The 20,161-nt window shown below is 33.3% G+C and overlaps 2 protein-coding genes across 2 annotated transcripts in view; both read right to left on the reverse strand.

Annotated features, from left to right (window-relative positions):
- The window catches only part of LOC105338439 (multiple epidermal growth factor-like domains protein 10), a 20,285-nt gene extending 14,303 nt beyond the window's left edge, over positions 1-5,982 (reverse strand). The window contains exon 1 of the mRNA XM_066086597.1: positions 5,703-5,982. Coding sequence (XP_065942669.1) covers positions 5,703-5,982 — 280 coding nt within the window. The remainder of the gene's footprint in view (positions 1-5,702) is intronic.
- On the reverse strand, positions 2,154-15,023 carry LOC136270788 (uncharacterized). The gene is made up of 3 exons (XM_066069468.1): positions 14,971-15,023; positions 4,963-7,271; positions 2,154-2,372 (listed from the first exon to the last, which is right to left on the reverse strand). The coding sequence occupies exon 2, from the start codon at positions 7,263-7,265 to the stop codon at positions 6,006-6,008; it is 1,260 nt and encodes a 419-aa protein (XP_065925540.1). The 5' UTR covers positions 7,266-7,271; positions 14,971-15,023; the 3' UTR covers positions 2,154-2,372; positions 4,963-6,005.
- Positions 15,024-20,161: the final 5,138 nt, after the last annotated feature.

Genomic DNA, 20,161 nt, shown 5'->3' on the forward strand with positions numbered 1-20,161 from the left:
TTTAACCAAAATTTGAATTTTAGAAGTTAAAAGCTTCTATAATGTTTGTCATATTAACACAGTTGGGTCATGTTCTATGTGTACAAATTAGAATTCTGTATACAGGGTTATTTTCGCCCCGTGTTAATTTCGCCTTTCTTAATTAACTTTCAATTGGTTTGGCTCGGTCTCGAATTCGACAAGATAAAGTTGTGAATAATTTGTGAGTGGAATAATTTGAGAAATTGGAATTCGTCCATTCTTAAATTCACCCACTGACAATGTGGGCGACATGGGCGGAAATAAAACGGGGGCGAACAATAACCGTACCAATAGGTGGTATAGACCCCTGTCAATATTTTGCGGATCAAATTACGTTAAAATCAAAATACTATCCCCGGTTTGTAATTTTAAAATTTTAAAATAGTTGACCCAAAAAATGTTTTTATATTTTTTTAAAGGAAAAAATATAAAAAGGCCCTCAGGGAGATTCAAACTCATGACTTACAAATTCTTAGTGAACGCTCTTACCCATTGCGTTACGTTGTTAGGTATCAGTTCAAAGAGAAGGACAAATATATAAATCATACTTCGTTAAATATCATTTATTTCGATAGAAAGTACGTCACAATATGGAGGTGTTCCATACCACCGCAAACAGTTTCAAATCATTGTTTAAAAAAAACATAAGAAGCATAAGAATCTTGAAAAATCAAAGCTTACTTTTACTTCAAACCTTTCAAATGTAATATATATATATATATATATATATATATATATATATATATATATATATATATATATATATATATATATATATATATAACTACTCACGTTCAGCACAATTTGGACCTGTGTATCCAGCAACGCAACCCAGAGATGTTACAGGAAGTTTCTTGGCAGTTCTGTGGACATGGTAAAGAACAGTCTTCTCCGTAATATCCTGGAGTTGGGCATCCTTGTAATTTATTATTAATCATTTTTTTACTGTTTAAAAGAATGAGTATGCTTTTAAAGGTGACTTCAAACCAAATGACTGCACATATGTTCACTTTATCACAACACAAGACGTTATGATTTATTAAGGTACAGCATTCTCAAACTTCACATCTTAATTCCGAGGAAACATTTTACTGTCATTTGTGATTGTGTAATATTAGTAAATATCACCGTGTAGAATCGCACGTAACGGGGGTTGTGATCATCGTAGCGCGAGGATCGTGATTTTGAAACTTGTTTCAGCTTTTTCAAAGATACCTCAATCTCATGTAACTAGAGATAGTTTCTCAATAATCACTGCGATACGTTTGGTAATCAAAGTTGATTTTAGTTAAACATGATATGTCTTTGAATACTTGATGACCTACTTTCACCGCTTCAAAATCACGGCCACCCGCGCTTCACCGATCACGACCCCTTTTGTATGAATCTTCACGTGAAAATATGGTTATTATTAAATGAAGAGACGTACCATAAACCTCAAACTCACATAGCTCGTTGTGGGCAAATTTACTATATCCGGGGGGGGGGGGGGACGGACGATGAGTCCTGTTGTTGTAACAGATGACATATCTCCCGTGTGTGGGACAGCTTATGTTTGCGGGATTGGGTATTGTCGCCCTTGTGTACCTGGTGTCTTTAAAACACAAAACCGAACCAGCCTTGTCGGTTGTGTTCGATATGTAAACCGAGAATCCAACAAACCCAGATGTGTATAGATTGCTTGCATCTAAGATTGTAATCAGGAAAAAACGTATATGTTTATGTATACAATGTTGATGATTTTATTTTAAATAATCATAATGATTTGACTTGACACACGCACACAACACACACATGAGAGAGAGAGAGAGAGAGAGAGAGAGAGAGAGAGAGAGAGAGAGAGAGAGAGAGAGAACGGACGTTTTTGGATTTTAAATTAGTCCCTATATTCAAAAGCATTTCCCCTGTGCTTTTTAAAGTTTGAAGATATAGAAAAATTAAGTCTCAGTACTGCACAAGTAAAAACTTGATATATCTGCTTTACCATTTTCTCAAAAGAATTTGAACTTTAATGGCAATTTGAATCATGAAATTACTAAGTATAGAAATATCGTATTTATAAGCCGGTACATATACATGTATAAAATCTTCTGCATTTAAAATGAATAATTATCTAAATAACATACTCCAGACTTCGTTCTCTGTCCTGTATAGTATTACAATATGATGTATACTGAGTATTTCTCCAAGATCTACCCGCCATTCTGCTGTTGATTTAAAGTCAGCTGATATTGAACACTGCCCTCCTTCAGCAGACAGATTTGATTTCTGTCCGTCAATGGCAAGATCCGCTCCCCAGGGGCTATGATCTGGATATTGTTGCCATGCCGTTTTGTTCATTGCAATATTTTCTTTAAAAAAAAAGATACAATCAAACATAAACAATGCAATAGCTACACTATACGTAGATATATCAACGTTTTCATCAATAAATGTGAGTGTTTTTAAGGGTTCTCGAAATTCTTTAGAACAGAAGTTAATATAAGTTCGATTTTTTAAATTCCTTTCAGACATAAAATTGAGGCATGTATTTGACTTGAAAATGACTGGAGAAATGTCAATTGTGGGGGAGCATCAACTTTAAAAAAAAAAAATATTGCTTTTTTTAAAAGCATATTCGCCGCTATAATCGAACACAGGACCTTCGAGTCAGTAGATCGAATTTTTACCCACTGCGCTTCAGATATAGACACCCACATTTGGTGACAAAAAAGGATTTACAATAAGATAAAATTGCCACGTTGTGACGTACTGTCATTAAAAAAGAATCACGGGGTGTGGAGAACCCTTAATCACGGCGGAAATAATAAACGTGAGTGAATTTTGTTGTAAGGAAGTCGCAAATTTTAAGATCAGAACATAAATTTAGCTTTTTTTTTTTTTTTCGATGTTTTATTTCTTTTTTTTTTCATTTGGTACAGTATATTGCATTCATTTAATTATGAAGTGTTAATTTTCTTTTACCAAAATATATGATTTCTCTTTTAATTAATATGATTTCAAATCAGTAGCCAATTTCAGTATGCATGTAAGATAGAAAATAATACATGTTTAGTTGTACATATGTAATATTAACTGACGTGTGAAAACATTAAAATTCGTGGGGGCGTAGGGGGGATTTTCATAGACTGCTTAAATTCCACAGGTTCGTGGGGACGTAATTTGGTATATTTTCATTTACACCTACAAAAAGAAATTATATGGCTCTCTAGCCCTAATTTAATAATTCGTGGAAGATGTGAATTCGTGGATGAGAGGTACCCACGAACGAAAGCTGAGTCAAAGCGAAATCAAATAATTCCACAGCAGATTGATTAATAAGAAAATATTTGAACTATTCAGTACATTTTTTTTTAGAAATAGATGTAACGAGGCATAAAGGCACTATTTCATAAGTTGATCATACATGTAATAATTATGTATATCGATTACCGCATCTTGCCTACTTCACAATATGACGCAATTATCATAGGTATTCTTATGATGTTTACGTTAAGGTTGACGTGGTTTTTTTTTATTGTTTACAGCCCAAAGTTATGGTATACATCGTACATGTAACAATTGTGATAATTCCACGTTGCCCCTTAATATTTTATTTTTATCTACAAGTATCATTTAACAAACAAATATTTATTGAATGAACGTTATAGATAAGGAAACACGGTTTTTAAGTTGAAACCAATTGTTATGATAATGTTAACTAACTAAACAGACAATTGTGTTTAAGGTTGCAATCACCCTGTACACCGTATACCGCCATTAGAAGCTCTTCAAAGGAATGAACGTTGCTTTATTATCCAGTGTGAAAAAACTGCCTTTTTTTATCACATTATTTGTTCTCTATCTCAAATTTGTTTTTTTTTAAGTGAATTACAGATCAAAAGATTGAGTTTAAAAGAAAATGTACGTACGATTTTAAAATTGATTACATTAAAGAGATCAAAGGATGGGTGTATACAGGTTAAAAAAAGACGTAAACTTATTTTTATAACCCTAGAGGAGTTTCAGCGGGTTAGAGCCAGAGCTAATGATGCGCGACGGAGTCTCAAATATAGATCTATATATAGATTATTAAGCAGTTGTCATATAAAATTTAATGAAGGCATAATTAAGCGGCACCAAACCACAACATTCAAAATTACGAACGCCAATATTTAGTTTAAAGTCAGCTTTTAGTTATGTCTAAGTTGTGACAACAATCATGAAATTGTATGTACTGCCAAATGGTTTACCTTTCAATACAAACAATCACTCGTATGCAAGTACAAACTATTTCCTTTATCGGCATTTTTTCGAGAAAAAAAAATAGAAATTAGATATGAAAAATATACCCGAGGGAACATACAGGAATGGATGTTTCTTGTTTATATAAACTTGCAATCTGTGTTGCTTTTTAGATTAAAAAATGTTTATTGTAATGGTTTTCTTGAATCTTACTAGACATTGAACACAAACTAAAATAGTCTGCATGGTTCATTTTATAAATTTGACGTCTGCATACTTCTTTAGAAATTGTCGATCTCTTATAAATCACTTTAATAAAGAAAAATATACAAAATAATACTGTTCAGAGTTTAAGAATAAATATTGATTTAACAGTAGGCACACTTATTTTGTTCGTTTTAAACTTTGTTGAAAGGCACAGTTGAAAGTTTTATTATTATTTTTCAATATTTTTAAAATTGAAAGGTGTTCTATTCTCCATTTCATTTAATGCAAATAAAGGTAAGAATATGTCAGGGCCATTGAGTCAAAACCTAAGTTTATGATTAAAGATTGCTACAGCAATAATTTATACAGAAAACAATATTAACAGAGGTGTAAGTAAAGCAATACGAAATCACGGTGTCATATTTTTTTTCCTTCAAATTGACTTAAATAAACACGATGGTTTTATTTATTAACCGAACAAATGAATAATTTGGTAAAAAAAAAGCTTACCGTAGCTGGTCACTAGACAGAACAGTGCAGAAAATGATAAACAGAACAAACTCCACTCCATTTTAATGGATGCTCCGTTCATAATACAGCTATACAAGGCGTTTTACCCATCGGATATGTTTACTGATTCAGGGTCGGCGTTTTTGTAACTTTCTTTAATGTTTATGACAATAACAACCATCGATTTACCACTTCTGACAATCGATTTGTTCTTTCAAAAATATTACACATACACGTACTGCTTATACATAAATGATGTAAGCTAATAAGACAACACATTTTCACTAATATGGACGATGTCCAGATAATCTGTTTTGAAACGCTCCCTCTACCGCTGTAGGCTTCAATACACAACCAAAAATAGAGAGTCTACGGTAATTTTGCATTAAGTGCATCAGCCATGAAATAGCCCGGATGATTACGTTGAAAAATTGTGAGAGGTATTCCGAGTGAATTCCAAATGGTGAAAAGATGTAAACATTTCCGATTAAAAAACGCCAAGGCTTGGGGATAAAAAAACAAAAACCCACACAACTCCTTAGATAAAAATCATATACATGTACCATCGAAAATCATGAGAGATCCTATAATTATAGATCACGTTGGACACGGAGAACCCTTTGGTAGTTTTTTGTGTGTTTTGCAAAAAATTTCGTTTCGTACCAACACCACATCTAAGGCACGGCCATCAATCATATTTTTTTCAGTGGGTAACGATATCTGTGAATGTTCACTGTAACCTCCAATATCAGAAAAGAACCTTCTCAGTGCATTTAGTTTCTCCATTGACTTGTCATCGATGATGCTATGGCCGTCCCACACCCGGTATTCTACGGACCACACGTCCACGGTAATTCGTCTGGTTTTAAGTCCGTCTCTCATCGACTCAAGTACGGTCATCTCTCCTCCCTCAACATCTAGAGAATAGAAGTCAATGTGGTGGGTTTTTATTACACTCAACACATTTTCCAAATTGAAACATGGAACTGTGATGGTGTTGGTCCGGTTTAACAGTTCCATGTGATGTTTATTGGTTTGACTTTTCACAGCACCGTTTTTTTATGGTTCACATCCTTTATACATGTCACTGCTTTATTTTCTTTACAGATGCAGCCGCATAGCGTCCACGCGTGTCGTTTGAGTTTATCATTTCGTTGACATAACTCGGGGTCAGCCTCGATCAAAATTCCTGTCCAGTTATGATGTCTTTCTAACCACAGTGAATTTGAAGGGAACTGTCCATTGTTCGCTCCCATGTCAATAAAAAACCCACCGCGTTTTTTAACTATGTCAAAGACGATTTCATCCTGTCTGGCTTGGGAGTATCGCCGATCGGTATCCTTTACATTTCTGTAAGGGTGAGGAGAAAGCAAATATTCGTTAATACGGTAATATTTCTCTTTTCCTCGACAGCGTGTTCCATTTGGAAACTTGTTTTCTACTCTACACCATTCGTTCTCACTGACAAACACAACATCTGAGTCATACAAATCCTTAGAATTACCATTGGCAGACACCTGTGAATATTCAAAATAACCTCCAAGTTCAGAAATCAACTTTCTTAGTGCGTTGAATTCATTTATTGATCGTCCAACAACAGCTTTTATACCATCCGTCACTCCGTATTTAAGTGACCAAATGTCTACTTTGAAGAAAGTTCCGTTTCTTAGCAGAGACCTCATCAAATCCAGGATGACCGAACCTGCGCGTTGCACGTTTAAAAAACAAACGTCAATACGACTGACACCGCTTGCATGTAAGGCCTGACTTACATCAGTGCATGGAACGATGGATTTATTATCCCTTTCCAACGTGTGGTTGGTAACTTGATTTTCACCACCAACTGTTTGGAAAGAAACGTTACCTTGAGAATTCGATACACAACCACATAAACGCCCCGCCTTTCTTTTTAATTTGGTCATCGGTTTGCATCTGTAAGGATCTAATTCAATCAACAGTCCAGTCCAGTCGTGTTGCTTCTCTAACCAAAGCGAATCAGAGAGAATAAGACCATCACGCGTTCCAATGTCGAGAAAAAATCCTCCTTGCTTTTTGAGTATTTCGAGAACTTTAAAAACCGAGGACTGATTTTCTTTACTCCCCGCTTGTAGTTGGGCCCCTTCTGTTTGGAATATATTTCGAATTTCATCTCCTGTAAATGTGTTTTTTCTGTTTCCAGTCGGACTTATCTGTGTTTTTGCTACATGTACAGTCGGTTCACCAAGTTTACAAAATATCCACAGTCCAACTTCTCCACAGAAAAATGTAAGTATGGTTGCGAAGATGTATCTATAGCGCCACATGGTTTCCTGACAGAATAAAAGTTTTTAAAAAAAAGTCATGTTTAAAACCGACAAAATACATATGTAAAAGGTATATAATTAAACACCAATAAATACTGTAAACTCCTTATTAATCGCGATCGAGGAATTAATTCCCGCGTAAAGTCGTGAGAAGCATCCCTCGCAGATTTTATAGTCTCGTTTTTAACTCCTTATTAATCGCGAGGAATTAATTCCCGCGTAAAATCGTGAGAAGCATCCCTCGCGGATTTTATAGTCTCGTTTTTAATTTTTAGACACTTTCGAACTATAGGAAATCAGAACGAAAAAATTGGTGATCGCGATTTTACATTCCCGGGATTTGATACACAAAAGTGGAATCGCGAAATTAAGTACTCGCGTAAAATAAGGAATTTACATTAGTATTTCTATGAGGTAAAGGGGGGGGGGGGATCAGATGTTCCGATCAGTCTAATCTGATAATCCTAATGAGGCTGGATGGACAACAGATTAACTATTTAACCTACCTTAATCCTTAAAATAATTATGATAATTTTAATGGCCATAGTGTATAGTTTAGAAAAGAAACAAAAAGTAATTTTAGCTTTAAAATTTTAACATTTTACTACATCTCTCTATATATAAATTTTCATCTCAATGAGATACGTGTAGATATATACATATAGCACACAAATCAGCCCTCTTAATAAGATGTTTAGCAATAAAAGTTTAGATAAAGAAGTAACCCAGATGTTTGGGCGTTTTAATTGCGAATATATGCTTTAGTTGTTATACAGAACTCTACGGTCTCCCGTTCCGAGTGTTTGGAATACAAGGAATTTTTAAAGGGACCCGATGGTCGTGGCCATTTTTAGACTGTATGGATCTTCTCTAGAAAAAGAGCTCTATATGAAAACATAGGAAAATGCACAAATTTAAAAAGGTGAAACATATGGATATTTTCTTGACTAAATAATACATTAATACACATTTTTTCTGTTTATAGATAAACAATTCAAATCTTAAATTTTCGGTAAATTAGATTGTAAATTTGAGTGCTGACCATAGAGCCTCCTTAAAATTTTTGTTACCAAAATTTACTTTAAAAAATTATTGTTAGCGAGTCCATTTGCATGGGAATGATTATAACGGAAGATTTTCGTGTTGGTTACATGTAATTTTTTATCCCTGCTTACATGAATTGCATTGCGACAGATTAAATCAGATTTTCATTCAATTTTTCGTCAATGCATCATTTCACAGGGTGACTCCAAAAAATCTTACGTACCAAAAAAACCCAACCCAAATCAAGAAATTCCTAATCGGGGGGGGGGGGGGGGGGGTCTAGTATGCATAAGACTCCTACTTTCTAGATCACTGTTAATACGTTTTTGAATTTTCAATTGTTTAAAGGTAAATTTAGGAACAATTATGTTTGCTGCGAGAAAAAGTGGGGGTTGGGGGCTCATCCCTCTCTGATGATATATGCTTGCAAAAAAAGTGTGTGTGTGGGGGGGGGGGGGTAAGCCCCCCTAGCCTCCACCCCCACCCCAGGTTCCGACGCCTATGTATAAAAAAATTAAGGTAGATCTCTTAATGCATAATTTGGTGACTACCCTGTTTCCTTGAAAGAACAGTAAAAAGATGCAGTTTCCACTAACAAAACTCAATATGAATTGTATAAGTTGAAAACCATTTTACACACCCCTGCGAATGTCATTGTCACTGAAATTTTAGACCACGTGGTTTTATTTGACCCTTTAAGTTTCGCAGTAAAAGTCGTGCCTCGTATTTATAGTCTATTTCACAGAATCTAGGTAATTGTAATCAAATATAAAATCTAGAGGTTTATTGATTTTAAATTTTATCTTCATTAATTGGTGGATAAAATGTGTTCTAGAAATAAATGTGACAATACAAAAAATAGTTTTTGTCTGTTGTTGCAACAATTAACATGCTTAGTAGAGATCCCCCGTGAGGATTAATTTTCGATCCGCGCCTGACCTAGTAATAGTATCAATAGTGCAACAGACTATACTATTTTACGCAGAATGTTCCTTCAAAATGGTTCGATATGCTTTTATGCAAAACAGACACCCATTATTTTTTTTAAAAAACATGGTATTGCACACCACAAGCATCAAACATGGCCATTATTTTATTAAGCAACCCAATGTTTATATTTTCAACCACTCTACACGTGGTTGAACACGAACGATAACTCTTTTCTGAATATTATCGTTTAATATAAAAACCGCTCTATGGTGAAATAAGACATACATCTTATCAGTTTGTCATGTTTTTAACATAAATCAAAGTAGGATATAATTTGAAAAACGACCATAACTTACGTATTTTGAGAATATTATCAGAACACTTATACTTCCGCTCGAAATTTCACAGGAACTGAATAAATCTCGGTGAAGTCTCGTGAACTTTAATTCGAGCACCTCTGGATTTATTACATACTTATCAGCAATAAAGAAAACATTCCGAACAAATTCGCAGGGGTTGTTACAGCTTAGCGACCTAAACACTGAACATTCGGAACTTACGGATATACGTAATAAGCATTAATAGATTGTAAAAGATAGTTTTGAATTCTTTGAATTACAAAACTTTAATGTAACACGAGTATATAGTTTCTGTGAATTTGTTTTAGAATTATCGATAATCATTTCAATTTTTTGGAACATCTTAATTACATGAAAAAAAAAAAACAACAACAAATAAATAAAAAATATAACAAATCTGAAATACTGAACATTTTTTAACGATTTGTGCCATGGAAAAAACCCGGACGGACACACCAAATGTGACACGTACATGTATTTACCTTGACAGGCAGTCGACAAAAGCTATTATAGTATATTATCAATATAATTCTATATTTTGAAGAGACCTTTTCCTATCACATATCACTATGTCTAAGTGCAGAAGGCAATTTTTCATAAACAATTTAATGCTCTCGTTTTAAAAAAAAAATGGTGTACTGCAATGAACAATAAATGCATTTGAAAGAAAGGTAATTGGAAAATTGGAAAAAAGGGAGAAAATAATATGTGATGCTCCTCATCTCAAAAAATGCATTTTGATTAAAATAACAATAGTTGGTTTTATAACACATAATTTGTTGATAATATACACGTATTTCAAAAATGGGGAGTGAAAAAATAATCAATTAGAAAATATATGTAACGTTATTTTAATCTTTTGATTGTAGGTTTTGTTTTGTTTTTGTGCTATGTATATCTATATCTGAAAACGACTTCTTCTGATCAGTCATCTAAACTTGGGTTTGCATAGTAAACAGCCATGTTACTGTCCTTTACAAAAAGTTTAGATTATTGGGAATCAAAATGTGTACACGAAGTTGTCATGTACACATTTTGATTCCCAATAATCTAAGTTTTTGTAAAAGACATTACAAATTCACTATAAAGTCTGCATTACATTTATTTAGTTTAGATGTTGTGAGTACTTAGTTAACGTTGAGCAGAGAGAGAGAGAGAGAGAGAGAGAGAGAGAGAGAGAGAGAGAGAGAGAGAGAGAGAGAGAGAGAGAGAGATGGAGAGAGAGAGATGGAGAGAGAGAGATGGAGAGAGAGATGGAGAGAGAGAGAGTAATTAAAAAGTAATTAACAGAGAGACTGTGTGCATGTATCATTTAACACGTAACTTATTTGACAGTGTGAAATGGTGCATTGACGATTGATATAGATTCACCATTCCTCGAGATATTCATTCCATGGATATAGATACATGTCGATATTTGTAGTCAATAATACACAAAGAAGGATAACTCTAATTTATCAGAAAAATCCAACAGTAAAGGAAACGAAGAGTTATCCGTCTTTTATTTAATGTATAAGCGTTCGACTCAAGGTCAGAGAGAGAGAGAGAGAGAGAGAGAGAGAGAGAGAGAGAGAGAGAGAGAGAGAGAGAGAGAGAGAGAGAGAGAGAGAGAGAGAGTAGTTTGACGGATATTTAGATATTTTTTTTTTCCTTGGAAGAGGAGTGGAGTTGTCAAAGGCCTATTTTCGATAACCTTACAGTATGCACAGGGGTCAATAAAAGGTAACTGATTTGTGACTGAATGGCATATCTGTGCCTTTCAGTCACCTTTCCAGACCATTCAGTTATCATTCAGTTGACTGAGTGGGGCAGAGCTTTATCCTGTGATCGATGAATTCAGTAAGATTAAATTTTTACAGGGGTTGGTGTATTCCTAACTACTGGTGGTTTTGTTCGCATTTTGCATACATTTAAAAATAGAGTTTTTAAAAACGTGTGCAGAACGGGAATTTGTCAGAGTAAGATAATTATTTAATTGTCATAGCCCGTATCACAATAAATGTATAAATTTTAGTTCAATATTTAACCACAAAATCCAAAACAAGAAAAAAATGTGATATGTCAATATTTTACATGTATATGTTGTATCATGTCTGGTCGTAAGTTAATTTAATTTGTTACGAATTCTGGATGGGTTTGTGTTTTAATTGTATAAATCTTCGAACTCCAGTCATTTTCCCGAAATTTGCAATTTTGTATATATTTATTAGGTACGGGAATCCTTTTGTACACAAAATTGAAAAAAAATTTTTAGTTCAGTTAATGCTCTCATTACAGGAATGACATGTCTACCAATAAAATCGAGATATAATTTGAGAGCAATTACATTATCATTTTTAGAAAAATAGTTTAAAGAGTAAAATATTTAAAATCAGTAAAATGTCTTGATTCATAAATCAGAGTAAAGTGCGCTACCAGGTTGCGTGTACATAATACATTTAATTCTTCTTTAAAATGCATTTGGAAAAATACCAGTAATTCCCAAGTTAAAATCAAACTATAATATTTATGAAAACATACGTGTAATTCACGCCTATTGTTCTGTACATATTTATCAAATATGTGTAAACAGGAACACACCACTCGGTGTACTTAGACTTGCACGGATCTTGCGGGGGTCGGAGGTCTGGATATAGACTATCCTCTCACCCCTTTTTGAAAAATCAAATGTATTCAATTTACATAGTTAAATTACCAAAAATATGCCTCGAACCCCCCCCCCCCCCCAACTCTTCCACAATTTTTTTTTTGTTTTGGATCTGCGCATGCTTGAATCCAGTACATGTAACATGGAATCAGTGATCCAATACTAATGAATTTTTACATCGAACTGTAGACAACACATCATTTCTAACACGATCGTGCCCACTTTACCTAAGTGTTCGACTCAGTTTAGAAAAAAAAACCCATCATAGGCAAATACAATTTATTACATGTAGGACAGTTAATGAGACATTTAATAATATTTGTTTTAGTTCCAACTAGACATTGTGTTACTAAATTGCCATGACGACTTATTGTGCAGCGTTGTGTACATATTGCCTGAAGGTAGTAATTATACATCACCTGACTTTTTTTTTTTAGAAATAGACAATAGTTAATTAGTATTACATATGAAATCTAAATGTTTTTGTCTTATGGGCGTCTTTAAGGTATTCGATGTATAACGACCACATTTTGTACCTAATAAATGAATGGTCCGATATTCTAAATCATGATATCATTTTGAAGGTGTTATCAAATTAAATTACTCCACCAAAGGAATTTTCAAAATTCTGATTATGGTCCAACTTATTACAACTTGAATATTGCATTGAAGTCTATAGGCGACGTATGTTTTATTAAGATATTGTAGAAAGTATCTTAAATTTCGTAAAACTCTCTTGGTTAATACATGCATAAACTTTCTCTTTATTAAAACATGAAATGAAATGAATCATTTACCGCAGATATTTTGACGAAATGAAAATTTTCTTTTTTTCTCTCCATTTTTTTTCATCAAGGGGAGATAACTCTTTAAAAATATTTAGGGTGCAAAATGACATGTTATATGTTGTCTATCATGTGAATTTGGTTCATTTCACTTTCATAGTTATCTAGCAATACATATTTAACTAGTTTAAAATGATTCAAAATTGTTCAATATTCCTTCATTGTACATTGAATACCTAGCTGCAGATCTGTAGTTCTCTGGTTGAAAAAATTCGGATAGACAAACCTGGTTTGTCTATCCGAATTTTTTCAACCAGAGAGCTACAGATCTGCAGCTAATTGAATACCTTGATGAGTTAGACATTTGAACGATTTCTTTATTTCTGATGAATTTTAGAGCATTTGAATGGATGGACAGATATTTTTCAACCCGATATTGAATCAGTCTGTCTTCCTTGAACATTTGTACTTTTTTTTTCGTTTTCCCCTCTAATTTGTAGTGTACACGTGCCTCTGACTCTATACCCACATTTGTAAATATTTATATATATATATATATGTTTGTACCTCATGTACAGTCACGTTGACTATTTGAGTGAAATAAATTGAATTGAAATAATTTGTTGTTTAAATGTTAAGTTTTTCATGACACACATGTTTGAGTGTTGATGTTCGGTATTATGAAAAATTAAATAACTTCGTAGCTTTGAGTTACCATACTATTGATTCTGATTACTGTAGCGTGTTCAACAAGCAATTCCCCAGGGCCTCGGGTTTGTTTTGATGGATACTGGTATCTTAAAGCTTTTAAATAAATAACACCGACGTATTTACGTCATGAAAGTGCTGCTATTTGAACAACACAACTATATACCGCCTCTCTTTCAATTGTGGATTGCCTTTTACAAAAGAAACTCGCGACTCGCGAGATTTAAACCGTTTGTTTGAGCCTAGCTAATGGAAGAACCATGTACACCTAAAACTTAATACATTTATATACAAAACCTTTAATTTCAAACCATTTATGCACGGGTCTAGAGGAGGGTTACCCCACCCCCACCCCGCCCCCACAAATTCAAATTTCTCTAAATTTACACCATAAGATTACCAAAAATATGCCTCCTGGAAAACTCAAATAACCTCGGACCCCCCCCGTAAACATTTTCTTGATCTACGCATGCCATTTAAATGGAACACTTTGTACATACATGTATGTTGCTATATATTCTCAATAGATAATGTTAGCATTTATGAATATGATTATAAGTCGAAGTAACTCTTTTTTCTTGTAATATTAATTAAAACACAGTCCAATTTGTTTCATGTAGTAGGGCACGTGCTCCATATGTAATGTTGCTTTTTAAACTTCTTTCCACCAGGCCATCTTAAAATAGCCTCTAAAGATTAGTTTTACCACACACGGAAATGTACATGTATTTTCCAATACAAAAAAAAAAAAAATTAAAACAACCGTTCTGGTTAATCTTTACGGCGAAAATTGACGACATTTTTGTAACCAGGAAAAATCAAATAATTAGTGCCCATCGCCCTATTGACTGTTGGTGCTTATAATTTACAATAGGCCATTAAAGCGATTAAAATTTCAAACATTATGTAACCTGATAAATTTTGTGATACATTTTTGTTGTGCCCTAAAGTTTACACAGAAGCTTAAGGACAAAGTCGATCACTATCACCACCACACCCGCCCACCTCCGCGGTAATATAGAACCTCCGGTCTCCCCCTTTTTTAAAATTTTAATTAAAGTATCAATTAGTGACTCATATTTCTATTTAAATGCATACCTTCAGTAAAAAATTATTTAAAACATGCTATGAAAACCACAACAATCTTTATATATGTACAATATATAATAATATGTAAAGTTTACAGTCAGGCTAAATGTATATCGAAAATAAAAATCTAAAGATATACTGACCCTGTATGTACAGCACGTACGTCTAGATCCGAACTCGCCACAGATAATGCGTTCGATTTAAATGACCTCTTTAAAAAAAACAAAAATCACCACAGATCACCTCTTATTTTTCACCCAATCGGTGATATGTGAAACAAAACGTTGACCCTACAAGAGGATTACACATTGGACATTCTAACAAATCGACAGGAAAAGATGTTTCTAAGCGGAGTTGAGCCAATTCTTGAGTATTGCTGTGGAGTGTATGTGTGTGTGGAGGGGGGGGGGGGGGGCATCAAATTATTACAACATCGAATACCCACAGCTACGGGCGTTGCGATACTTTCGTGGAGGGGGGGGGGGGGGGGTTGCACAACGGTATACTCTTATTTTAGTTATTCAAGGAGATAACGACTGAAATTTTTCATTCTATCGCCACTAACTTAACATGCTACGAACGTGGAATCAGCTCGGTACTATGAGCGATGAGAGCCTTACGAAATTAGTTTTTCTGTGGGAATTAGAAGAAAACAAATCACCAAAACTAGTCACACTATGTTAAACTTTTACTCCAATCTGTTGATATGTAAAAATGTTTTGTTTTTGTCTTAAATGGGGAGGGTTGTAGCCTGAACTTAGATAAAATCAAACTTCCACAGCAATATGTGAATGATTGGCACAATGAACTACAAAGTGATTCAAAGCTCAGAATTTACAGGTCTTCTAAAATGATTTTAATTTAGGACGTTACAATGGACATACCCAAACCTCACAGACTTAAACTTGCTCAATTTAGGTGTGGTGTTCTTCATTTCAAAATAAAAACGAGGCAATTTAGGTGGGGGGGGGGGGGGTAAACTATAGGCTATGTATTAAATGTTTTGTAGAAGCAACATAAGACTAATTTCATTTTTTTTACTGTACGTTTTATTCAAAACTTCGATCCGAATTCTTTACTAGTATTGGCTTTAATTTTATTTCACAGTTGGCGCACGAGACAAAATATTTGCGACCTAAAAAGATAAGGTTTGTAAACTGTTGCCAAAATAATTGCATATGAAAAAGTACGTGTACGAAACTCTCACGATTCAGAGCGAGCGATTAGATTACATGAGACTCGTTAAACAATAGTCTCATGGTCGCTCAACCCAAGCATTAACAGGTGCGATTTATCTTACTATCTTTAAAAATCGTGCATCACTCTTGTAAGTACATCAAAACGTTGTAAAACGTTCGTAATTATGTATATATTGCAATACTTTTGATCGCATTTGGTCGGGTCTAAATAGTATGCATATGTCCACTATTTTGAGAAGAATTGCGGCGACCACTTAACGCATTGCAACGTATGCGACAGCTCGCGTGTGAAGCTCAAAAATTTCGATCGTAAAGGGTTGTAAAGTGTTTGTGTGCCAATTGTGAAACATGCTTTAATAATCAATTACTAAGTATGTCAGACTCAAAATGTTCTGATTTTCTTTTAGCTAACTTTCCTAATGTTGCTAAACATATTTTAAAGGAATGAACATTACAAAAAACTTTGTCTAAAAAATCTAGATCGATTTTTTTTTTACTTTTTATCATAATGATTGTTTCTTCATCCATTGAAACTCAACATTATGTACATCTAAAGCAATGCATTATCGATAGAAAGATTGAGTTTAAAAGCAAATTATATTAAGTTTGGAATAGTATTTCATTGAGTTTAAAAGCAAATTATATTAAGTTTGAAATAGTATTTCATTGTTATATCAAATATATCAAATAATGAATGTATATGTAAAAGCATAACTTATTTTGATAGTCTAAAATAGTCTCAGCAAGTTTGACATCAGCTTAATACGCAAAACAGCGCTAAAATGCAGGCTCGGTAAAAATTGTAGAAAAATAAATTCTTAAACAGTTGTCAAATGATGACATTTCACATAGGCAGATTTAGCCAACGGAAAATCACATTATGTGCGCCACTTTTTGGTTCCCTTTCAAAAATTATTGGTCACTGAGATGTAATTAGATTCTATTTAACATATATCAATTTTTAAAAAAGTACTAGTATTCGTTTTGATTAAAAAATCATTGGTATGGGATAATGCAAAGTACAGTCAAACTTGGTTATCTCGAACTAGATGGGACTGTTTGAAAACTTCGAGATATCCAAATATTCGAGATATCGAGGGTAAAATACTTAAAAAAATAAGTGGTTGAAACTTAAAAATCTTTTTGACATATCCATTGTATTCGAGATATCAGTGTTCGAGATATCGAAGTTCAACTGTTTATCGGTTCGTTTAAAAATGTCAAAGAAAATACACATCAAAACTAGACCCACAGGAACAAACAAAAAGGTTTATGTAAACGTTCAATCTTTGATATCATCAAAAACGGGACCGATATCTCGTACTTGAATTCAATTCACAAAATTATTCCAAAGAATAATGTAAATAGGAGTTTAAGACATGAATATTGATCGAACAGCAGGCAAACATATTTTTTTTTAAATGTCTCCAATCTGACTGTGTTGGAAGTTATATTTTTGTTATTTTGAAAAAAAAAGATTAAGAATTGAAGGTCTGTTTATCCCACTAAATTCAGATAAATCTAAATTATATAAATTATGTCTGGCATTATTTAAATATAAAAAATCAGTAAACTGCACGAAATAATCATGATGATGTGAGACTTAAAGTCTCACAGGAGACGATTTGGCTGTTTCTTTTAGAAATTTAGTGAATGTCATTACTTTTTATAATCAGTTATTAATTAGTTAAAAAAAAGATGCAAATGCAAACCATAAAATTAATACTCTTTTCGGTGATTCATGCGGGTTATGAAGGTACCGATCATTGAAGAGAAAAATTACATAACCCGCTAACGTAGTTATATATTTTTTCTTCAATGTCGCCACATTCATATCCTGCATGAATCACCAAAGAAAGTATTTTATTTGTTTAAATGAACGCTTTAATATTTTATAAATATATACCTCAATCTTCCAAGGCTCTGTGTTTCAAAAAATTTACAGACAAGAAATCTAAAATAAAAGGAATTCAACCATTTATGTACGGCATTCCATCTGTTTATGGAAATATGGAACATGTAAATGCGAAATTATCTGGAACAAAGTAACAAATTTACCTGTATCTCGCACAACTAAATTATACGCAGGGAGTTGGATTACGTAAACATAATTTCGTATGTGAATAAACTCGTGTAGATTATGCATTATGAAGTTTATGTCTTTTACATTAAATTTTCTTTATTTTATGACATGTAAGCATTGAATCATTATTTTTTGAAAGATGTGGTCTCATAACTGCAACGGTGCGTGCATACAAATTGAATAACGCGCGCTAGCGCGTTATGAAAAATTGTTTGCACACACCGTTGCAGTTATGAGACCACATCTTTCAAAAAATAGTGATTCAATGCTTATATTTACATTTTTTAACATTTGTTCTCTTTCCGCAAATATGATTTATTTTTTAAAATCTCGGGCTCATTCAACGTGTAATGCGCAATTAACGGAAGAGCCTTTGGAACAGCCGAATTATGCTGTCAAAAATAGTGCACAGCGTTTTAAATTCTAATAACATAATTTTATTTTTCATTTTGTAATTTGATGAATCTATTGTTTGTTATACTAAGAAATTAATCAATAAAATTCATATAAATCTTAAAAAATTATTTACATCCATGAAATATCAATCAGCCCAAGTATAATATCAGGTCGTGATCCGGTTTGAAGTCGGGAGGAGAGTCAGTCATGTTCTGAAGGAAGACTGAATGTATTCATACGCACCAGATTTGGTGATTAGGTCTTCTGTGTTATGCGTAAATATCACTCAAATCGATCAATGGAATTTAATAGGGGGAAAGAAAGTTAATGTAAATATAACTTAATATCTTTTGTGAAGATTAAAAAATTATATTTGTGTTTGGATCCAACAGCATCGTTTTCTGGTAAAATCAAAGTACTGGGAACTGAACATAACGCTTTTTGATAAAACACAAGCATTGCAATACAAATGAAATCACTTTCTTTGAAGATCACAAAATCATTGTACGGTATACTAACTGTTTATGGAAATATGGAACGTGTAAAGTGAATTCTTTGGAACAAGGTAACAAATTTACCTGTGTTTCGCACAATTAAATTATACGGGAGTTGGATCACGTAAACATAATTTCGTATGTGAATAAACTCGTGTAGATTATGCATTATAAAATAAAAACAATAAAAACATTGCTTGAGAAATGATGTAAGAAGTTGTCCGTTTATTTTGCATGGTGATGTTTTTAGTCCAGACTTTTAGTTTGTGTTGAATAAAACAAGGGCAAGAAGTCAGTGTAGAGTACATTTGAAATTTGTTATTGGAGTTCATCATACGGGGGTTCCTGTTTTGTTTCTTCCGGCTCGTTTTCATAATGGTTACTAACAGACATTGGTAAACTTGTTGCTTGGTCAAGTTTTCTGTTTATTCTGCCTAGGTGTTTATCAGTGTTTCCTGCATTCTTTTTGGCCGAACACCTTCTGTTCCTCAATTGTCTGAAGGATCAAATTCGAATGCGCATAGTTTTTTTTTTGTTATAATTCGAAACATTCTAAAACCACCTTTTAAATGTCAAATCATAAAGAAAACCTCCCTACCTTAGAACAAGAATCACATTATTCAATCCACTAAAGATTAATAAAGCCAATGATATATAAAATTGCGTAGAAGATTGACACGTTGACATTTGATCAGAAGTAGGGGAATCTAACAATGGAAAAAAAATTAAAAATGTCTGAATTTAAAAAAAAATATATTTTAGCCAGTATGTCTATTCTATGAAGTGCTGTCTTGCATTTTGCTTCATTTTTGTTTTGTAATGCAAGAAAAGAAAGTCATTTTTCACCATTTTATTTCATGTTACGTATAAGCCTAAGTCAAATGATTTCATATTTGTTTTTTTGTTTAATCAGAAAGTTCATACGTTGATCACACCGATCACCCTGGAAACCAATATCACATCCACGTGGACATTGACCGGTCAGGTGATGAAACTGTTCTCCATTCAAGTATAAACAGTTCCCGCATTCCAGAGAACACGTTGGTCCATATGTATTGTTATTGCAAACTATATTGATAAATCATATATTCAAATATTTCTTATTTAGAACATTTTAAAATGCCTAACATATATTAAAGATTTGACACACGAATACGATTTT

The sequence above is a fragment of the Magallana gigas genome, chromosome 1 (assembly GCF_963853765.1).
Source record: "Magallana gigas chromosome 1, xbMagGiga1.1, whole genome shotgun sequence".
Taxonomy (NCBI): Eukaryota; Metazoa; Mollusca; class Bivalvia; order Ostreida; family Ostreidae; genus Magallana; species Magallana gigas.

Excerpts from the sequence above, each read along its gene's own strand:
- LOC136270788 (XM_066069468.1), bottom strand. The coding sequence starts at position 7,265 with ATGTGGCGCTATAGATACATCTTCGCAACCATACTTACATTTTTCTGT.